The following is a 20,200-nucleotide window of genomic DNA, read 5'->3' as shown; positions in this document are numbered from 1 at the left end:
CTCCTGCAAGTCACGTGACTGTTGAGGTGACAGTAATTTTTCATGAGGGTTTTTTTTAGGTTTATGTGCTCATATGGTGTTCCAGGTATGAGACCATCCGGCAGTCATCCTCCTGTTAGTGTCCTGCATCAGGACCTGTGCAAACCAGACCACATCAGAGCCTCTTTGCAGCCAAAGGGTCAAATGAATTGTCTTACACCATTAGAAACTCAAGGCAGCTCTTACGAAACTAAAAGCCAGGGAAGTGGATGAATAAAAGATGCCGTCGAAAGAGAAAAAATCCACAGCTTCGGAGGAAACCGAAGAGCTCGATGATGAAGTGGAGGAAGCCGAGCCAAATTTAAAAGAGAGGAGCAACGGTTTGACCCGCGGGGACACCACAAAACAAGAGAAGAGCCGGAAGAAACACAGAAGCTCGGAGGCTCAGGAGTTCCCTGAGAAAGAAAAGAAGGAAAGAGTGGGAGAAAAGAGGAAAGAGAATAAGAAAAAAAAGAAAGCAGAGGATGATGCTGAAGATGATGTGATTGCAGATGAAGATGATGACGGTGAAAAGGACAATCATGACAGAAAAGCTGAACTCAAAAAGGAAAAACCTGAGAAGCTGACCGAAAGAGTGCAGGAGGAGAAGAAGAGGCACCAGAAGAAAAAGTCATCTGCAGAGAATCCAGAAAAAGAGGAGGAAATGGGATCTAAGGATAAAAAGTCTAAAGACGGCAAAAAGAAGAAGAAGTCACACAATGAGGACGATGAAGAACCTTTAATTGAGGAGCAAGAAGAGGAGGAAGAGTCAAAGAAAAAGAAGAAGAAGAAGGGCAAGAAGGGATCTGGAGACAGCGATGAAGACAAAAAGAAAAAGGGCAAAAAATCCAAAAACAAACAAGTGGACTATGCTGCAATATACCAAAAGGAGCTGCTAGAGTATCACACAGACTCCTCTGATGGATATGAGGACGAGTACTACAAAAAGAAAGGTAAGGGACAAAACGCCTCTGGAAAAGATCTTTAAGAAATGCACTTGTCATCTAGAATGGCTCTAGCAGACATCAGCTTTTCATCCATGCTGGGAAATCCTGCTGTGATTGTTCTGGGGGAAAGCTCAGTTATGTTCCACATGGTTGGAGCCAAACAGAGGCCTGGGGGAAGACAGGTGCTGGGTGCCGTCCCAGTTTCAGGGACTGGAAGCACCACCAGACACGGCTGAAAGCCAGAAGGCCATTCCTAAAGCAAATTAGAAGCTGTCATGCAACAGGTAAGTGAGCATGCAGTGGAGAGAATGCAGTTATACTCCAGTTATTTCTTAGTGCTACAGGTAGAACATATGAATTAAAACATTGTGAAAAGGTTTTATAGTTTTAGTCAATTCAAAAAATGAAACTTTAAATCCTTACACATAGATTTAAACCCGTCAAGCCTATATTTCTTGTAATTTGAAGGATTGTGGACTGCTGCCAATAAAAAAACGCACTGTACTGTAGACATGGACTACAAATGGGGCATTCGTCATATCAAGCGACTCCTGAACCAGAGACAACATCACAAGTATCTTATTTGGGTTAAGAAGAAAGAGAACTGGTGGTCCAAAGTCCTCCTTTCAGATGAAAGTAAACTTTGTTTTTCATTTGGAAATCAAGATTTCAGAGTTTAGAGGAAAAGAGAAGGACAGAATCTAAATTGCTTAAAGTCCAGCGAGAAGTTTCCACAGTCAGTGATGGTTTGACGTGTGCTGCCACTTTCTTCCTGAATTCTATATCCATGCAGAAATCTATCAAGAAATTCTAGAGCACTTTCATGCTGGATGGAGATGCTGATATTATTTTTCAGCAGGATTTGGCATCTGGCCACACTGACAAAGGAAGCTGCTTCAGTGACCATGGAGTTTCTGTGTTCAATTGTGTTCCAGTAAACTCCCCATACCTGAGCAACAAAAGAATATCAATGGGCTGTTGTTAAAATTAACAAAGACCCAATGGTGCAGATAAACCTGAACTTCCATCACAACTGAGGAGATCCACAAGCTGATCACCTCCATGTCACAAAGCAGGAAGGAGGTCCAACCAAGTAGAGAGTAACTAAATACAAACAAATCCTCCTCTAACCAGAGCTGAGAGTGGATCATTCCGGTATCTATTGATTGCTTAAATAAGGAGTTTCAAGGGAATGACTGTCAGCTCTTGTTTATTGCAGTAGAATAGAAGGTGCATCAAGTATGTAGGAGTGAGTGGGAGTAATACTAACCTTGTAGCTACCTGGTTGACTTTACTTTATCTGGAAAGTTTCCATCCCTTCAAGAAGTTTCTCAAGGCTCAGCTGGAGAAGACTGCTCTCTCGATTTGGTTATGAGGTGTCTCTCAGACGCCTTCAAATGTTATTTATCACTTGGTCCTTAGGGGTCAGTTGACTTCGGTTAACTTGCTCTTCACTGATTTTTGAGCGTCTTTGGTTTACTAAGCTTCATGTTTAATTTTTACATTGCTGCTTTTTCCAATGTCGATGACATTTGGTGTGAATTAACATTTATTCCACCAATAAATGTATTGGTTTGTTCATAAGAACTGGTCTTTTTAAAGCCAACTTAAAGTAACTTCATACCATTTCCCAATTGGACTTTTGTTTGTTGGGTTTTGTCTTTTGATTACTTATGACAACGACAAGTGACAGGGGTTTACCTTTTGTGGCTGCACACAATTGCTCATAAGTTAAACACCGTGTATTTGACAGGCGTTCAAGAACATGCTTAACACTCATTCTTGAACCTGCGTTTAGCCTATGATGTTCATACCAGCCAAACAGGGAGGCTGTTTACTAGCGCATGTCTGCTACCTACAGTTGGAAGAGGCTTTGTGCCAAATGTCAAAGCGGTGCAATTCTTGTGAATCTTGCTCCAGGTCTTTTCTTTCGCAGCTCTATTCTGATGTATGAAAGACTTGGTGTCATAGAATTTCGGCCGGGCACATACTGTAAATATTCATTTCTTCTCCATGATCAGATTTAAAATGGTTGGCACTTCCGTGAATTAAAAATGATGCTACCTATATGTCACCACCAAATCGGAGTCCTCGATTGGTCAAAGGTTGACCTGATTTAATTTGCAACTCACGTTCAATGGCAGAGCGTTTTGTATGTAGAGCCCGAAATCGATCCGTAAAGCTTGCATTGCGATGCGTGAACGCAAGAGTTTTATAAGCAGAACCCCGAAATACCTATTTACATAGATATTTCATTGGAATCGGCTGCTTGAGGGCAGTGTGAACATAGTTTTAGAATTGTCTTGTGCAGAATTAAAGGTGAAGCTCTAACAGAGCCGGGTTTCATTTATTATGTGGCTTGTTGCTCTCTAATTTACAGATTATTATATGCAGTCATTAACCAGATTCTTACTACCCACACAATTTCATTTTGCTTAGAGAATTAGCATCCAGTAAAGGGTTGGTCACTTCTATGAAATGTTCTTACTCTATTGAAAGATACCTGACTCATTGATACAATGCTCACAAAAATACAATCCTTGAATCATTTCGACACAAAACTGGGTATTGCCAGTTTATATGACACAAAAGGTCATGGACAGAGGGAAGAACCTGGAGCCCCGGAAGTAAGGATGTAGTTCAAATTTTGTGAAAATGTTTGCATGCAAAAAATTTCTTTACATTGCAAGGTCATCTTTTTTACTTGTCACATCACTTTTCTTTTAAAGCAAATAGTTTCAGGTATTGCCCTTCCCACTGAGGCCTGGTCTCCTTTAATGGTAATTTGATCACTAGCAAGCTTTGCACTTTATGTTGGCTGTCTCTTAATCAGCTTACCGTTCAGAAATGGGATCTTCTGTGTTCTCCAAACACAGAAAAAAGATCCCAGTGCTAAACTATTGTGTTTTTACAGGTGAAGCACCTACTGTCACACACCTCAATGAAGTTATTTGTGCAAACATTTAGTCCAAATATGGAGCAGTGTTAAAATGAAACAAACTCATACTCAGTATACAAAAGAAGCTGCACATCAATAGTTAAAAAAAAATGCAACATGCAGACATTACTAGTTTTTCAGCAGACTCCAGGCCAGAGACAACACATGGCTTTTTAACCCTTAAACACTAGAGATGTTGGCGGCGACATCTAAAAACACGCTCTTTGACATACCGTAAGTCTTCGACTGTTTACATGGTCACCTGATTCTGACACGCCTTTGCACTGTTAAGCAAAAAGTATTCCACAACAGCCCAAAGTCGGTCTTCTTTGCTACAGAATCAGCTGCTTCTGTGCATAAACACTATACTGTAAAGTGTTGCATATCAGCACAAAGCTGCTTTTCTCCACTTCAGAATCTCCTGGAAAGATAATTGCAAAAACGTTTGAAGAGTTGTGGGAGTCTGACAAAAATGTAAACACTCTAAAGGACACTTCTTTGGTGTTCTAAACTTGCACTGTTGCTCCCAGGTAGCACAGACCTCAAACTTATGATTTCTTTGATAACAAACCAAACCCTACGCATGGCGTAGGGTTCAGTCAAGTGTCAACTTCAAACAAGATCCTGAAAGGACTCTGGGTCTTGAATTAGATTGTGTCTGCCGAGAGAGAGAGAGATGGTTAAAGCAGCCCCTAGCCTTGTCAAGAATAAGGCCAAATCTAAATTCTTCCCCTTACCATTACGGCTTCTCCCTACCTACCTCTACATTTAGCTCTCCAAACGGAGATTTATGGAAGAGTAGTGTCTTCGTATTCGGACATCGCTCGCACTCGATGACATCATCAATAGTTGCGGGTCAGCTATGTTAGCGCAGAGCTGCCAAAGCTCGGAAAATACATAAATACGTCCGTTTTATCCCTTTAAAAAGGTCATGTCAAAACAAAAAGTCATTACTTACATTTACATGTAAACTTCTGTGCATCAGAGCACACCCATGTTAACCTCCCCTGTTGGAGGGAGTGTCTGTAAAAAACTCATTTATGGGCAGAACATTCCACACTGAATGGACCTCTAAGAGCCTTTAACCTCTGAAGATCTGGTTAAATTACCTAAGTAGGTAATTCTGCTTGACTGGGGCCCTGTCAAAGATAAATAAAAAAGGTATTTCAAACAGGAGCTTGGGTTTTAGGTTAAGGGAGTCTTACTAATGCAAAATTATTAGCTTTGAACAATGTCTTTAAACAAAAAAAAAGTACAATGGCCTCCCCATCTGCAGAGGAGATGAAGAAATTGTAACATCAACAAAAAATATTTTTTTACTCTTGTCAACAGGTCACAGGTCAAATCCACTCTGACCATTTCCTCCTGATTTCACTCTTTCCCTTCCAAACACAAAGCAAACCTCCCCAAAAATAAATCAAGCCAGTAACTCAGCAGCTCAGCTCTTCTTGGTTAAAAGATTTATATACATCAGTGATGAGGAAAGCCACCCACATTCCTGATGTTTCTTCTTTCCCCCCCATCACTGCTTCAACTGTCTGCCATCAGGCCGGTAATACAGAACCTCTTTGATCCCACAAAAGAGTTAAGAAAAATATCTTTCAGTTTGCCTGCAATGACTGCTTAAAGACCGATTTGCCTGAAAATAACGTTTTTGGTGTTTTTAACATGTTAATGTGGCATTTTTCTGATGATGGATGACGTACAGCATATTAAGAAACTTAAGCTCAAATTGCATTTCTGAGTGTCTCTTTATTCAATTCGTTGTGAATCAAGAGCAGACAAAAGTGCCATTTGAAAAAAAACCTTATTTGTGACATAAAAAGCACGCCTTTGTCCAAGCTCTCAGCAATGAGGGGAAGAGGGGCGGGGTTGCTCCATATCAGTCCCGCCCACAACTCAGAGGTGAATTTCTAATTAACTCCTGCTGCTCTCCAGAAACTATGATTTTGATTTTTGGCTAAAAACAGCAAAATCATAATAAAAAAACACCAGGAACACTTTTATATGAGATCGAAAGATGATCAGAGAGGGTCTTTAGATACTACAAAATAGACTCCACCGTGTTTTTTGTGCTCTCCATTGAATTATTATCATTAAAAAATGCTGTTTTAAACTGGTACAAATGATGAAATGTTTATGACACTCAAGTCTCAGAAAAGAGACACACTGGGGGCAAATGTCTGAAAGATCTTTAGTCAGATGAAATGATGCTTCTGAAATATGAGAGAAGTTCATCATGCCAGACATGGATTCACTGCAGATAGAATTCCCTGGCTGGAGCTCAGCAAGGGAAACACAATGCTCACTCACTTTTATAGATAATTTGATGCTCCATCATGATGTGACTAAGGCTTCGGTCATTGTTCATGAAATGAATTGCTACTAAATATTAAAACATCTACTTGTTAGTGTAATTAGCCACGTATTTTCCCTTTTTTTCCTTTTTCTTTTTCAGTGTATGAGGTGGTCACTGTCACAGGTGATGTAAAAGGAGCTGGGACGGACGCAAATGTTTTTGTCACCCTTTTTGGAGATTTTGGTGTCTCTCCTAAGGTTCACCTGGCAAGCAAGTGAGTGTACACCCCTTCACAAACAGAGAAAATTGTTGAACAAATATTGCTGCTTTTAAGTCCTGTTTTAGCTTTAATGACTGTTTTTCCCAATCATTTTGCATCTTTTTAAACATGTTTTATGATTTTATTTCAGCAGCACTTAACACCAGTTTAGGCCATTCTCAGTCAGTGATTAACTTTTACTCTTTTCTATTTTTCTCCAATTTTTCAGCACAGAAAAGAGGTATTTCCCAAATCTGTCAAAGGATGGTTACAACTCTGTTCTCGTGTTGGGTTGAATTGTGCACAAAATAAAGCTGTATGAGAAAGAAGTCCTGCTAAACCCAAAGATCACCAAAAACTATTTTTCTGCGTGGTTACAAAAACAAAAGCTTGAATATCACAAAAAAATGTTTTATTTGAAAAAGTTTTCCTTGTACAGCAGGAATCTCTCTTATACAGCTGTACAAAAGTGTCTGAGTCAAAATATCTGGAGTAAGGAGGAACTGTGTGGCATGGCCGGTCTTCTTTTCTATTTGAAAAGAAATGAAAGAAGACCACGATGTCATTTATGCAGATGATCAAATGACTCTCAGGGGATCTTATCAGCAGCAGGCTCCTTTTATCTCTACCCCACATTGATTGACAGATAGGGTTACCTGTGCAGCGTAAAGGATATACCCAGTTATTGTCAGCCACTCTGAACCATGTCATCTACACCTTGTGGTGGTCTCATTCATTCACTTTATTCAGCATTAACATGCCGTGCATTCAGAATATCCATGCTGTGTGACTGTTGGGTTGCTCAGCTGATGAAAAAAAAAAAAACCACAGAGGCATTAATGAGTCTTTTTGTCATATAATGAAAACAGTGCATATTCAGGAGTTTCACCTTACTCCATTATATGTCCCATCCCGCCTGTATTGTGATTGATGCATTTTTCACAACACATTAGGGGTAAGGGAGGATTTTTTATGTATACAAGAAAATTTGCCTGAACAAAAATCGAGGCAGATTAGAAATGCAATTCTTTGGAAATTCAGTGTAATTGTACACATTTAAATTACATGAATTCCAAAGTTTGCAGTTGGTTTGACTTTTTTTAAAATTAATGTCACAGATTCTTAAACATTGGGACACTGTGTCAAATGTACCTTACAAAAGGAAATGCAGTCTTTTAAAATGTCAAAAATTATATTATTATAGAAAACATGCCAAAATTTGAAAGTGAGACATTTTATCAGTTAATGAAAAAAGAAGAACTATTTTCAGCTTGATGACAATAATACTTCTTGAAGAACCGGGTATTTTTCATGGCTAGACAACAACACCCAACCTTCAAAATAAATTGAAGTGTAAAAAAACAGCCCGAAATCTTCCTTTTAAGAGACTTCAGTTGTGCCAACATTTGAGTTTAAATATATAAAACAGATGACATACATAATTAAAGGGTAATCAACCCCAATTTTTTTTTAAAACCAGGCTTTAAATCTTTATTTGTGTTGAAAGGTACGAACATTTTACATTAGAGTGAATAGGGACTTACTTGCTTGTTTAACAAGCCCCAAAGTGGTTACTTCACACCCTGCTTCAATTGCTTTTAAAGATGTTTCAGTCTGGAAGCCAAAATGTTGCCCAACAGGATGAACAAAATGGTGAAAATGTAAGGAAACCATCTACAAATTACAGGAGTGAAAACATTATAAAGACCCACTCTGATTAAAACTGTGTTTTCAACATGTTCTTGTGGCATTTTTCTCAGGTAATCAGCATCAAACTCAGCTGATTGCCTCACAGAGATTTACTCTAATTCTCTGCATCTTTTAAAAATATATTACAAACTGTAAAATTCTGTCAAATTCAACATTTGGTTCACATTATTGTGGAGTTTGGCATAGGTTGAGTAATAAAGGTTTTTCTATCTTTTCTTTACAGCATTTCTGCCTTTCTTTTTTTTTTAAATTAGTCCCAGCTCTGACCAGTTATCACTTAACTTAAAAAAAAATGGTGCTCTAGTCGTTATTTTATTTAGTTTCTACGCCATGCACGGCCATATGTGGTAGCGTTTGTGTTGCTGTCATCAAACAGAAAACAATAGATGATTCATAATAAGGTGAAATGCCTCACATGAAACCTTCAGTCAAGTTTTGGTCTGCATTTGACAGTGCCCCAACCTGTTTGGAATTGGTTTCATAAATGTTTTCTCATATTCTCTTCCAGGTTATTCATATTAAGAATAGGAATCATGTCGATTCATATTAACTTCTTGTGGCATCTATGAATACTGATACTCAAACAATCCTTAAATTTGGCTACATTTGAAGGCAGCTCTGTTATGGAAAAGATGGTTTGATTAACACTCTTTCGCAGTGGGAGGGCTGATGGGAACATGTGCATGGTTCATCCATGTGAGGGGTGTGAGTACAGCAGAGGAAGGAGTGATGAAGTGGCAGAGCCACTGAGGAAGATTTTAGATTATAACTGCACTGCTAAAGTATCATGAGCCTGCTCTGTTTTACAGAGAAAAGACATTTACCGCTAAACCTTTAACTCCCTTCACCTGTCTAAGCCAATCGTTTTAGACTACACGAGGGAGGCTGCTCTTACTCATTCTAATATTGTTTACCTTTGATTCATTTACAGGAGCCGGACTGCATTTGAGAAGAACAAAACCGATGTTTTTCGAATCAAAACGTATAACGTGGGTGCATTGAAAAAGCTGAGGTAAGATGTATTGCGTCATAATTGGGTTTGCATTATTCTCCAGCTTGTGTGAAATAAAGACAGCACGCTAGGATTTATGCATGTATTTAGCCAGGGGATCAAAAGTAAACACTGTTAAAGATCAAAGACAACATCATCTAACTGTTCTTTAGCTTCTGCTCACCGACATTAGAGTTTAATCAGTGCTGTAAAGTGAATCCCCATCTGTTGTTATTGTGAAATGTATTAGGAGTGGGAGCAGCTAAGTGGCCTCTGGCTATGTGCAGGCCAGCAGCATGGGAAACCAGGTACGATTCCCAGTGTCCGCGTTGAGCTTCATCCAGTGTGGGTCCTTGGGCAATAAATCCTTTGCACTACTGCCTAACTGTTTAGCCACAGGGGTCTGGGTCCCCTTGTGCCGGTCCCAGACCAGATAAATATAGGGTTGTGTCAGGAAGGGCATCCGGCGTAGAAATCTCTGGCAAAACACCCGTGGGACTCAGTGAAAGTTGATTTGCAGTGGCGATGGGATATGCCAAAAGGTGAAAAACAACAACATTAAAAGTGGAGGTTTGTATCTTTCCCTCTAACATGTTTCAATGCGCATTTCTAGAGATTGTCCACAAATCGATACATAAAAGATTCAACTAACTTTGTTGGGATACAATACAATCTAATTCTTTTACCTAAATGGATTTGTAATATTATAATACCCAGTGAAAGAAGGAAAGAAGAAGAAAAAAAGAAAACAAGGTTTATTAAGGGGTTATCAGTGCTTTTTATACACAGGAGAAATGAGTTATGAAAATAAAAAAGAAATACAGATTAAATCTGCTCCCATAAAATAATTTGTGTCAGGTTTCATAAAATTTTAAAACTTTGGAGTCCACTTTTTCATCTTGAATATTTTGTAGTTCAAAATTATTTTGTCTTACTCGCATCTTTTATTTTTAGCAAGAAAAACAAAAAGTCTATGACATAACAGCTTCAAACATTAAAACCTGGCTTTCTGGATCTTTTAGACCCAGTTTTGTTTCCTTGTAGATTAAAAAAAAAGTGTCAAAATAATTTATTTGGGTGAGTCCTGTTTGTTTAGTGCACACAACACACATCCCGAGCTGAGGCTCCCCTTCAGCCCATTCTAATTGACCCAACTTGGTAGAAGCAAGCCTGTGATTGGACATCTTTTTGCTTGCATCACATGTACATAAAAGGGCAAAGACAGTAGAGACACAACAGGAAGAAAAACTGAGGTTTTCCAGAAACCAATTATTTACTTTCCGACTGATATTATACCTTTTTACCTTGGTTTTCAAACAATCCTGTTGCTTGATTAACTTTTTTGATACATATCTGTACCTTTTACATTTCTCATTTAGGGATTGACATTATAACCAGCTAACATGAGAAAAGTTGAAGGAAAGGGAAAAAAATAAAATTAAAAGTGTGGTGATGATATTGGCTTTTTAAAGTGCAAAGAAGAAACCCAAAGAGCTCTTTACACTAGTCATAAAATTGGGGTTGATCACTTGTGACACTTAAGTGTGTAATATTTCCATGGGTGAAAACAAAGGTCTGATTGTTGCGTCATTCAAACACCTGAATTCTGACTCTGCTGATACCCCCCCAGGATTGAGCACGACAACACAGGGATGGGAACCAGCTGGTTTTTGGACAGGGTGGTGGTGACTGACATGAACCGTCCCCATCTGCGCTTCTATTTCGCCTGCAATAACTGGCTGAGCCGCGAAGAGGCCGACAACCTGATCGTCAGGGATCTGCTGGGCAGCATGAATCCCATGGATGTGCCCAAATGTAGGTCACTTCAGTACGAGTCTGACACAAAGGTTCACAGCCACTAAGTGATCTTAATAACATCAGTGATTAAGAAAAGACAATGAAAAAAAACAATTTGGGGGTTCTTATTGTCATCATAGCCCATTTTTGTACTAAAAAAACCTTCATAAGCCAAATAAAATAAAAAATTAAAAACGTATTGACTTTTTAATTTGTGCAAAAATGCATATGATCACCACAAACTACATATCTGTATTCTTAATTAGCGGATTTTGTTTAACCCAGATTACATAGAACAATGGTGCCTAATAGTCTGCACTGTTCCAGGCTGTCATTGAATTCCATCCTCTGTGTAATCCTTTGATGAAACGAGCCACTGTGACCTTTGTTGCAATTTGATCTAATGTCTTAGCACCTGCAGCCTATCAGTTGCAGCTCAGCCAAGACACTGTGCTAGAAAACAGGCACAGGAGAGCTGTATCTGTTGTACAGGTGGCTATTGTTATGCATTTTTAACTTGAGTACAGTGGTGTAAACATAGATCCAAACAAACACTTATAAAAACAAAAGAAACTGGCAAAAGTAGGTCAGAACAACTGCAAATTATATGGTTGTATTGTATCTGATTGGAGGTCATCAACAAGGACTTATAAAGGCACCAACCACTTCTTGCAACTTAAGGAAAAAAAGGATACAAATATTTTAAAATGGGTAAATTTTGAGTTAGTTGACTTGTTTTTTTTGTTGATGAGGCCAGTACTTGCACCTAACAAATGACTAGATGCAGGGATTGGCGTCTATAGGCCTGCAGGAAGGATTCCTGCATGTTTTCCAACTTACCCTGCTTTGGCATGTTCTGATTGGCTGGACACACACTGAACCAGGTAATCAATCATGAGTGGGGTTTGCATTTCTGAAAATCATGAAGACACAACCGCCCTTGAGGCCTGGAGTTGCCCATCCCTAAAAGTGTTGGATGGGGCACCAAACGATAGCATCACCACCATGTGTCAATCATTCATTCCATTTACAAGGAACCACAAGGGAAATTAGAGCTTGGACAACCCAGAAACCCGCACCACCTGTATGGGTCAACTCCCTATATTGGTGCACGAGACTAAGGCTTCATACTCACCTTTCTGTTTAACACTACTCATTTTTCCAAACCTTATAACACAATGTAATATAAGTATATTTAACCACAACTCAGCTGTTCTAAACTGTCGACCCCACATATCCAAGCTCCTCATCATTTTCACCTCAAAAACCTCACAGTCCCACTCTGTTTGCATTTTCTGTCTTCTTTGAAAAATGAGCACTAAAAAGGAAATGAGTAAACCAGAACCGACTTCCTTTACTCTGTTTTACAGTGAATAAATACATTGTGAGTGTGTTTACTGCCGACATGAAGGGAAGTGGAACCGATGCTGACGTATTTCTGAACATCTTCGGAGAGCATGGCGACACAGGTACACTGGCAGAGATCAGTTCTGCTCATTTTCCTTTGCACTCTAAGTATTTCGGTTTTGTGTCATGAGAATCACACACATGGACACATGGAACCTATGCCAGACAAGCACGTCAGGTTTGTTTGCCTTGCTCAAGGGCAGTTTATGCATTCATAGCTGTCTGTGTAGGAGGATGGGGGGGTTGTCCTTCCAACTTTATTGCCAGCCCCAGGTAATAGGATTGTTTTAGCCTCTGGCACCAAGCTGCTCTTTTTGTCTGCATCCTAGAGTTAACCCATTTATTCTGCATTCTATTTAGCAAAAAATATTAATCATCCATATGTAAACTTTCGGCAGTTAGAATTATCAGATGTAGACCCCCTTGGTGCTGCGGTTGTTAAGATATAGTACATAAACTTAGCAGTTGGAGATTGCCATGTTTTGTGGTCGGATTTCTTGAGACCAAAAAAACTAGTAATTAAAGAATATTCACTTTTTAAATAGGAAATAAACAAATAATTTTCATCAGAATGTTTTGTTTGTTGCAAACAGGAGAGAGAAGGCTGGACAGTGGCAAGGACAACTTTGAACGTGGGTCTGAAGACAAGTTTACAATTGAAGCTCCAAACCTCGGGAGGCTGAAGAAAATCACCATTGGCCACAACAACAGAGGCTCATCAGCTGGATGGTTTCTAGATAAGGCGAGTTAAACCACCACATGCACATGTGTTCAGCAGCCATAAATAAAAGTGATGCTGACAGGGAACCATGCATCATTCTCTAAAGGTGATGATAGATGATATGGGGAATAAAGAAATATATGAGTTCCCAGTTAATCGCTGGTTTGCCATGGATGAAGATGATGGCAAAATACAGAGGGATATATTGGTTGGATCTATGCAGCCCATGGGTGAGAACAAAAATGCATCATTTCAGTTTTTTGAAAACAAGACGCTTTTTTGTGAAACACGTGACAGAGCTATAACAGTCTGTTGATCTGAATAGGAATTGTGTACAATGTGCAAGTGATGACTGGAGACATCAGAGGTGCAGGAACCAACTCGAAGATCCACATGGTCATGCACGGTGCCAAGGGCATCAAAAACAGTGGCAAGGTTTTCCTCGAAGGAGGTGCTTTCGAGCGTGGTTTGATTGACGTTTTCAACGTGGAGATCTGTGAGCTGATCAGCCCTCTTAGCAGGATCACAATCGGGCACGACAATGGTGCCGTAGGCGCTGGATGGTACTGTGAGAAGGTACTTTGTGTTTCTTGTTGGCTTCACTGTGACTCGTGACAGGATGTTTACCCATTCAGCCGCTGTCATTCTTCCAGGTGGTAATATACTGTCCATTCACGGGCATCGAGCAGACATTTCCATGTGGAATGTGGCTGGATGAGGATGAGGGGGATGGACTGATTGAGAGGGAGCTGTATGAGATGGTCTCTCTTAGACAGAAAAAAATGAAAAGTGGGTTAATTTGATCAAATAAAATCCCAAATGTTCAAAAAAATAATGACATATTATACATTTGGGCAGCTTCTCATTAGCACACTGTATTTGTTCTCATTCAAGAATACCCATGGTCCCTTTGGATTTGGACCTCAGATATTAAGGGGGCAGGCACAGATGCACAAGTGTTTCTGCAGATCTACGGGGAGAGGGGCAAGTCGGATGAAATCAAACTGGAAAACAACTCGGACAATTTTGAGCAAGGACAGATTGATAAATTTGTGGTAAGCTTGGATAAGCTGAACAAAGAACATTCATGTCCATTGTTCAGCTGTTACTCTAATCCATGCTAAGCTCTATAGATGTTGTTTTTTTCATGTTTCAACTGATTATTTTGTGTAGATTGAAATGCCAGACATAGGAAAACTGTTGAAACTGAGGATCTGGCATGAGAAGAGAAATCCATTTGCTGGTTGGCATTTAGCAAAGGTGAGACTCTGTTTTTTTCTGTGTGAGTTTTCTTTATAGTTCTTCTTGTGCGTTTGAGTCCAGTAGAAACATGTTTAGGGTTAAATCCAGAAGTTGTTTTTTTTTTTTAGCAAGAACAGTCAAAACCCAATCAAACTGGAGGAGGGGATGAAGAACTTGTCTCTTGTATCTTGAAGAGATGGGTACTTTTAGAAACTTAGCGTTGCCCAACCAACTGATGGTCAATAAGACTTCACTCAGATAAAACTGCTTAATACACATGTACAATACTGAACAGTCATGCAGTCACAAGTCTTGTGCTGAACAAGCCAAGGCATGGTCATCAGCCAATTATTTAAATAGGGTCACTAATTCAATGATATAAAATAACTACACATTTCCTCTTTCCTTTTTAGTCTTAATTGCTTTTCCTAGTCTTCTCTTTTGTCAGCACTGCAGATTTGATGTGTCATAATTATTGCATTTTTGTGTGGACACACAGCAGGTCCTGGAATACTGCCTATTAAAAAGAGAGTCAAATGTTTGGAAATGTGTGGTGCAAATGTTTACCCAAAGGCTCCTGTTTCAATTCAAAGACTTGCATAAACTGTTTCAGGAGATTAGAAGAGTTATTTAGACAGCAATTAAAAGTTTTTCTTTAAACCAGCACACGGAGCCTTGTCGTCTGTGAAGATTGTCGACTCTGTGAAGATTTTTTTTCCTGTAAACGTGTCAAAAAAAATGTCAAATTGATTGCTTTTGACATATTTACCAACTCATCTCCACCACTTGAATGAATGGTGAAACATGTCAAGAAAGATGACTTGACATGCCCAGTCACCTGGAAGAATGAAAACCTTTATTGTCAGTTTCTCCCGAAAGTTAGTTTTTTCTCCAATGCTTCCATGACCAGCAGTTTTCAACTTCAATGGTCCAATGATTCTATATCTTCTCGATCTAATAACATAGTAAGAGAGAAAAAGTGTCATGTATGAAACAAAAAAAGATGTTTCACATCTATGTCAGCAAGGAAGCTTTATTATTCAGAGAGTTGCAGCTTTCTTTGCACATGTAATATGCTGCTGTTGTTTATTTAAAAAGGAAAGTCCTAAACATTGTTAATCCACAAGTCTACCAATTTCTGCAGGTGACTTTGCTCAAGACACTGACGATGGAAAAATATTCTTTTGAATGTGGTCGCTGGCTGGACATCAATGAAGACGACAATGAGATTGTCAGGGAACTTCCAGCCACAGGAGCTTTCATCGACGAGCCGCTTCCTTGTAGGTCCTTTCAAACAGAGCAGTCATTGAGACGTGAATGTAGTTGACAACGGATGTGGTCTTTTTCTGTTTCTTCCCTCAGTGATAAAGTACCGCGTCACCATCTGCACAGGAACCGTCAGTGGCAGCGGCACCGACGCCAGCGTCTTCCTCAATGTAATTGGTGACCTGGGGGACACAGGCGAGCGCCTCATGTATATGAGCAAAAACAACGTCAACAAATTTGAGAAGGGAAACGTGGGTGAATTTTAATTTTAACTGAACACAAAAAGATGTACATTTTGTTGTGCAAATGTTCTGCAGGCATCTTTACTCAGATTCTTCCATATTATCCTGCAGCATGATGAGTTTCTCATTGAGTCAGTTTGGTTGGGCCAAGTGCGGAGGGTCCGAGTGGGTCACGATGGCCGCGGTGGAGGCTGTGGTTGGTTCCTTGATAAAGTGATGGTCAGGGAAGAGGGTCAACCCGAATCGGCAGCCATTGAGTTTCCTTGTAACAGGCAAGATGGTTTCTTTGATGTGTTTGAAGTAATAGTTGTACATTTGAAATATGTATTGAGGCAGAAATAATGAATGGGACACACACTCACACAAGACGCTGACAAAGAGACATGAAGGAATCAAAAGCTATAACATGGAGAAACCGATGCAATAAAAGTCAAACAAAGGGAATCCCCATTTGTGTGGTTTGGAAAACATCAATAACAGATATAAGAGAATAAATGTCTGTGCTGTAAATTGGTTGTGTCTGGACCTGGTGGCCCTTGGGTGGCATGTGTTCAGGTATTTAGGCCACTGATGGACTAGCTTGCCTTTACAAATAGAGATTAAATGCATGCAGCCAGCCAAGTCTCTTCCAATGTAACTGGAGTCAAACCGCAAAGCTAGGGGTGCAGAGTTACATCTGAAAAAGACTCCCTCAGTGTACTAATTGGGAATGGTTCAATTTTAAAATGTAGAAACAAAAGAGAACAGACAGCTGCTTTGTAGCTTTAGTAGTTTAGGATTGCTGCCTTCTTTTGAGCCAAAATCATCAGATTTGACCCAGTTTCTTAGCAGGAAAGCACAATCTTTAGCTTTTCAAATGTTAGTTTGTGGTTTTGTGTAGGTGAGGGAAGTTTCTTTGTATAGCACAATTAGTACACAAAATAATTGAAAGTTCTTTACAAAACAGGAAAATGCATTAAAATCACAATACGTAACAGTGCAAAGGTTAAAAACATAAATAATCATCATAAAATTTACCCTAAACAAAAGGAAAAGATTCAAGGTGCTGAAAACTGTCAACAGATTTCAGTGTGTCGTAGAATATATTAAAATCACAATACGTAATAACGCCACCCGCTGGAGGCCAGTTCCTGAGGTCCTCAGAGTCCAAGATAGTTCATATGGCGATAACATGTCAGAGATGTACTTTGGCGCAAGGCCATGGAGAGACTTGTAAACAAGCTGCTTTAAAGTTACCATACTGTTATGAACAAATAAATATAGTTCTTGTATTTTTTTTTCTCTAGGTGGTTGGACCAAAATGAAGACGATGGTCAGATTATTCGTGAATTAGTTCCAGCTGGCGAAGGCCTCCGTCTCTTTAGTGAGTGATTAAAGACCCAATCCAATGAAAATCCTGTTTGGTGTTTTAAATATTTTCCCAGTGGATGACATATGTTAAGAAAATTAATATTAAAGCAGCATATCTGAGAATTTATTTATTCAAATTGTCGTGAATCACAATCTTTGGGCCACAAGCTTCCTGCTCTGCTCTATTCTGACGCATCAACTTGCATCCATGGAGGTTTTTTTTGCCGTCCAACCTGGCATCTGGCTCAAAACTGTATTTCTGGATAGCTCCAAAATTGGTCGCCGTTTTGTTGCACCATTAATGTTTTGTTGGTGGTATGAGGGGCTGTAAGCTAATGGGATGGATGATGAAAAATGGGGGCAGCTGTACTCAACGCCAACCCACAACTCAGAGGCGAATTTCTAATGAACTCAGGCCGCTGTCCTAGAAAACGACACAGGCTAAAAACAGCATAATCATTATCAAGACCACTGGGAGCACTTTTACAGTAGATCAAAAGATGATTGGAGTGGGACTTTAAAAGAAAACAAAATCTGTTACATTAAAAAAACGTATTCCCTTAGATGTTAGCTACCACATAGCAATACAGACGGGCAGTGTGAATGGGGCCAGCTCGGACTCCAAGGTGTTCGTGAAGCTGTACGGGGAGAAGGGAGACACCGACAAGGTGATACTGGCGGTCTCTGACAATGACCTGAGAAACTACTTTGAAACAGCGCGCACTGACATCTTCACCCTGGAAACCTTTGACATTGGAAAGGTAAGTTCTCTAGAACATCTTAGAAAACACAAACATTGCTGTTGCCGCGAGTGTTTGGTCCGTGTGCTCGGCTCTTGCAGATCAACCGCCTTCTGATCGGCCACACCAATGAGGGTTTGAGGGCCGGGTGGTTTCTTGACAGCGTGCAGATCTCTGTGCCAGTTCATGGGATGCAGTATATGTTTCCGAGCCACCGCTGGCTCTGTAAGGATGAGGCTGATGGAAGGGTGGAGGTGGAGATCTATCCCAGCGAGACCATGGAGATTGAAAAGTGTAAGTGACAAAAACCTGATGGACAGTTTAGATTCAGTTTATTAGTAGGAAAAACAATGGAAAAAATAGTAAAAATATCCTAATACATGATGCAGACACATTTCAAAAGGATTAATAAAAGGAATTCAACCAGGATCTCTGAGTCCAATGAAACATTTGGCAATATAGGGGGATTACTATGCCATGTCATCAGTTTGCTCCCACTGCAAACCTCAGTACCTAATGATAGTGTGAAGAAGTGATGAATAGAAGGAATGAATAGGGAAGAAAAAGGAATGAATGAGGAGATCATTTCTTGATGAAGGGATGAGGATACTGTGGGTAAAAAGTAAGTGATGAAAGGATGAATGGATAGTATACTAGCAAAAGAAACTTTGGATGAGGGTAACTGATAGATGAATGGATAAAAGGAGAATATTGGTAAGAGGGAAGACATAGATCAGGCATGTCCAAAGTCAGGACACTGAGCCAAATCTTGTCCACGTTCAAATTTCCACCGGCTAAATATGACACAACTGTTTCTGCCTAATATGCCAAGAGACTGTGGCTGCTTTCAGGAAGTTAAATATCAAGATGGACTTCTAGACAAGACATGCTACAACAGTGTAAAAGATTGACAAACTGACAGTAAATTTGGTAAAAATGTATTTAGATGTATTTGTTTTCCAGGTGAAGAACTGAGAAAAATGCAATGAAAAAAAAGTTCATTAAATTGTTTATTTGCATTTAATGTTATTAAAATACTTCAAAGAATGTCAGGCGGAATGGTTGGACCTCAAACATTTTCATCTCACCAAATCTGGCTCTCTTTGCAAAAGGTTTGGACACCCCTGTCATAGATGGACAATATATAAAAGGAACAGATGAATGAAAGCATGAGGAGAGAGTATAAATAAATGGAAGGGAGATGTATGGATCCATTAAACGTGGGAGGAGGGCAGAGATAAACAGAATAAAGAGGCGAGGATAATGGATGGATTAGAGCAGGGGTGTCAAACTCATTTTCACCGCGGGCCACATCAGCATAGCGGCTGTCCTCAAAGGGCCAAATTTAACTTATACATATAACCATATAGTAATTAAAAATGAATGTAACTACTCCTGATTGTTAAATAACTCATTATTTATGTATTCTAACTTTTTAAAGTGACAATTACAGTTGTATGGAAAATAAACGTTTGCTGGTTACTCTCTAGCATAAATCCTTTTAAATTTTGTCCGCTTATTAAAACCTGCATAACTCCATAAATGAAGGATCAAACTGTCCAAGTGAATAAAGAAAAATAACATAAAACTGAGCTGCAAAGAACATGTAGTGCACGTGTAACATTTTGTCTACAGACACACATAAGACCTGCTAACATTGAATAATTACAGCAACTACACATAAAAAATATGTAATCAACTAAAGAAAATTTTTAGTTTAATAAAATAAAAACTTTTCTGCTCTCGCAGGCCACATAAAATGACAGGCGGGCCACATTTGGCCCCCGGGCCTTGAGTTTGACACATGTGGATTAGAGACTGAGATATTGGATGAAAAAAGTAAGATAGAGATTGACAGACAAATGATGAGGGGAAGAAATGAATGGGCAAGAGTACGAGATTATATGTTGATTGATAAAATAAAAGATTATAAAGAGGGTGCAAAATTTTAGCACTGAATTGTTTGAATGAATGAAGAGGGTTATGGGTGGTTCGGCTGCCTTGCCTTCACCAGTTTAGTTTTAACAAGAAGGAATGTTGAAGTATATGTCAATCTTTGTCCTCCATAGTGATCAACTATGAAATAGCAGTGGTCACAGGTGACGTACGTGCAGGTGGAACAAATGCCAGCGTTTTCTGTCAGATCTATGGGGAGGAGGGAAAAACTGAAGTCCTCAACCTCAAAAGTCGCTCCAACAACTTTGAGCGTGGCACCACTGAGATCTTCAAGGTGTGAGTTTATCCATCTGTCAACATTTGTTGGGGACTGATGT

At 39.5% G+C, this 20,200-nt stretch overlaps 1 protein-coding gene across 1 annotated transcript in view; it reads left to right on the top strand.

The window, feature by feature from the left end:
• Window positions 1-259: 259 nt before the first annotated feature.
• Window positions 260-20,200, top strand: part of loxhd1 (lipoxygenase homology domains 1) — a 36,074-nt gene continuing 16,133 nt past the window's right edge. The window contains exons 1-19 of the mRNA XM_023961108.1: window positions 260-457; window positions 587-971; window positions 6,362-6,476; window positions 9,103-9,183; window positions 10,793-10,977; window positions 12,330-12,428; window positions 12,960-13,108; window positions 13,194-13,317; window positions 13,413-13,663; window positions 13,741-13,876; window positions 13,982-14,142; window positions 14,261-14,347; window positions 15,474-15,609; window positions 15,692-15,846; window positions 15,949-16,109; window positions 17,124-17,200; window positions 17,752-17,948; window positions 18,029-18,221; window positions 19,997-20,157. Coding sequence (XP_023816876.1) covers window positions 260-457; window positions 587-971; window positions 6,362-6,476; window positions 9,103-9,183; window positions 10,793-10,977; window positions 12,330-12,428; window positions 12,960-13,108; window positions 13,194-13,317; window positions 13,413-13,663; window positions 13,741-13,876; window positions 13,982-14,142; window positions 14,261-14,347; window positions 15,474-15,609; window positions 15,692-15,846; window positions 15,949-16,109; window positions 17,124-17,200; window positions 17,752-17,948; window positions 18,029-18,221; window positions 19,997-20,157 — 3,051 coding nt within the window. The remainder of the gene's footprint in view (window positions 458-586; window positions 972-6,361; window positions 6,477-9,102; window positions 9,184-10,792; window positions 10,978-12,329; window positions 12,429-12,959; window positions 13,109-13,193; window positions 13,318-13,412; window positions 13,664-13,740; window positions 13,877-13,981; window positions 14,143-14,260; window positions 14,348-15,473; window positions 15,610-15,691; window positions 15,847-15,948; window positions 16,110-17,123; window positions 17,201-17,751; window positions 17,949-18,028; window positions 18,222-19,996; window positions 20,158-20,200) is intronic.

The sequence above is a fragment of the Oryzias latipes genome, chromosome 12 (assembly GCF_002234675.1).
Source record: "Oryzias latipes chromosome 12, ASM223467v1".
Classification (NCBI taxonomy): Eukaryota; Metazoa; Chordata; class Actinopteri; order Beloniformes; family Adrianichthyidae; genus Oryzias; species Oryzias latipes.
The sequence above is the reverse complement of the archived record's forward strand: the minus strand, read 5'-3'. Positions and strand labels throughout refer to the sequence as shown.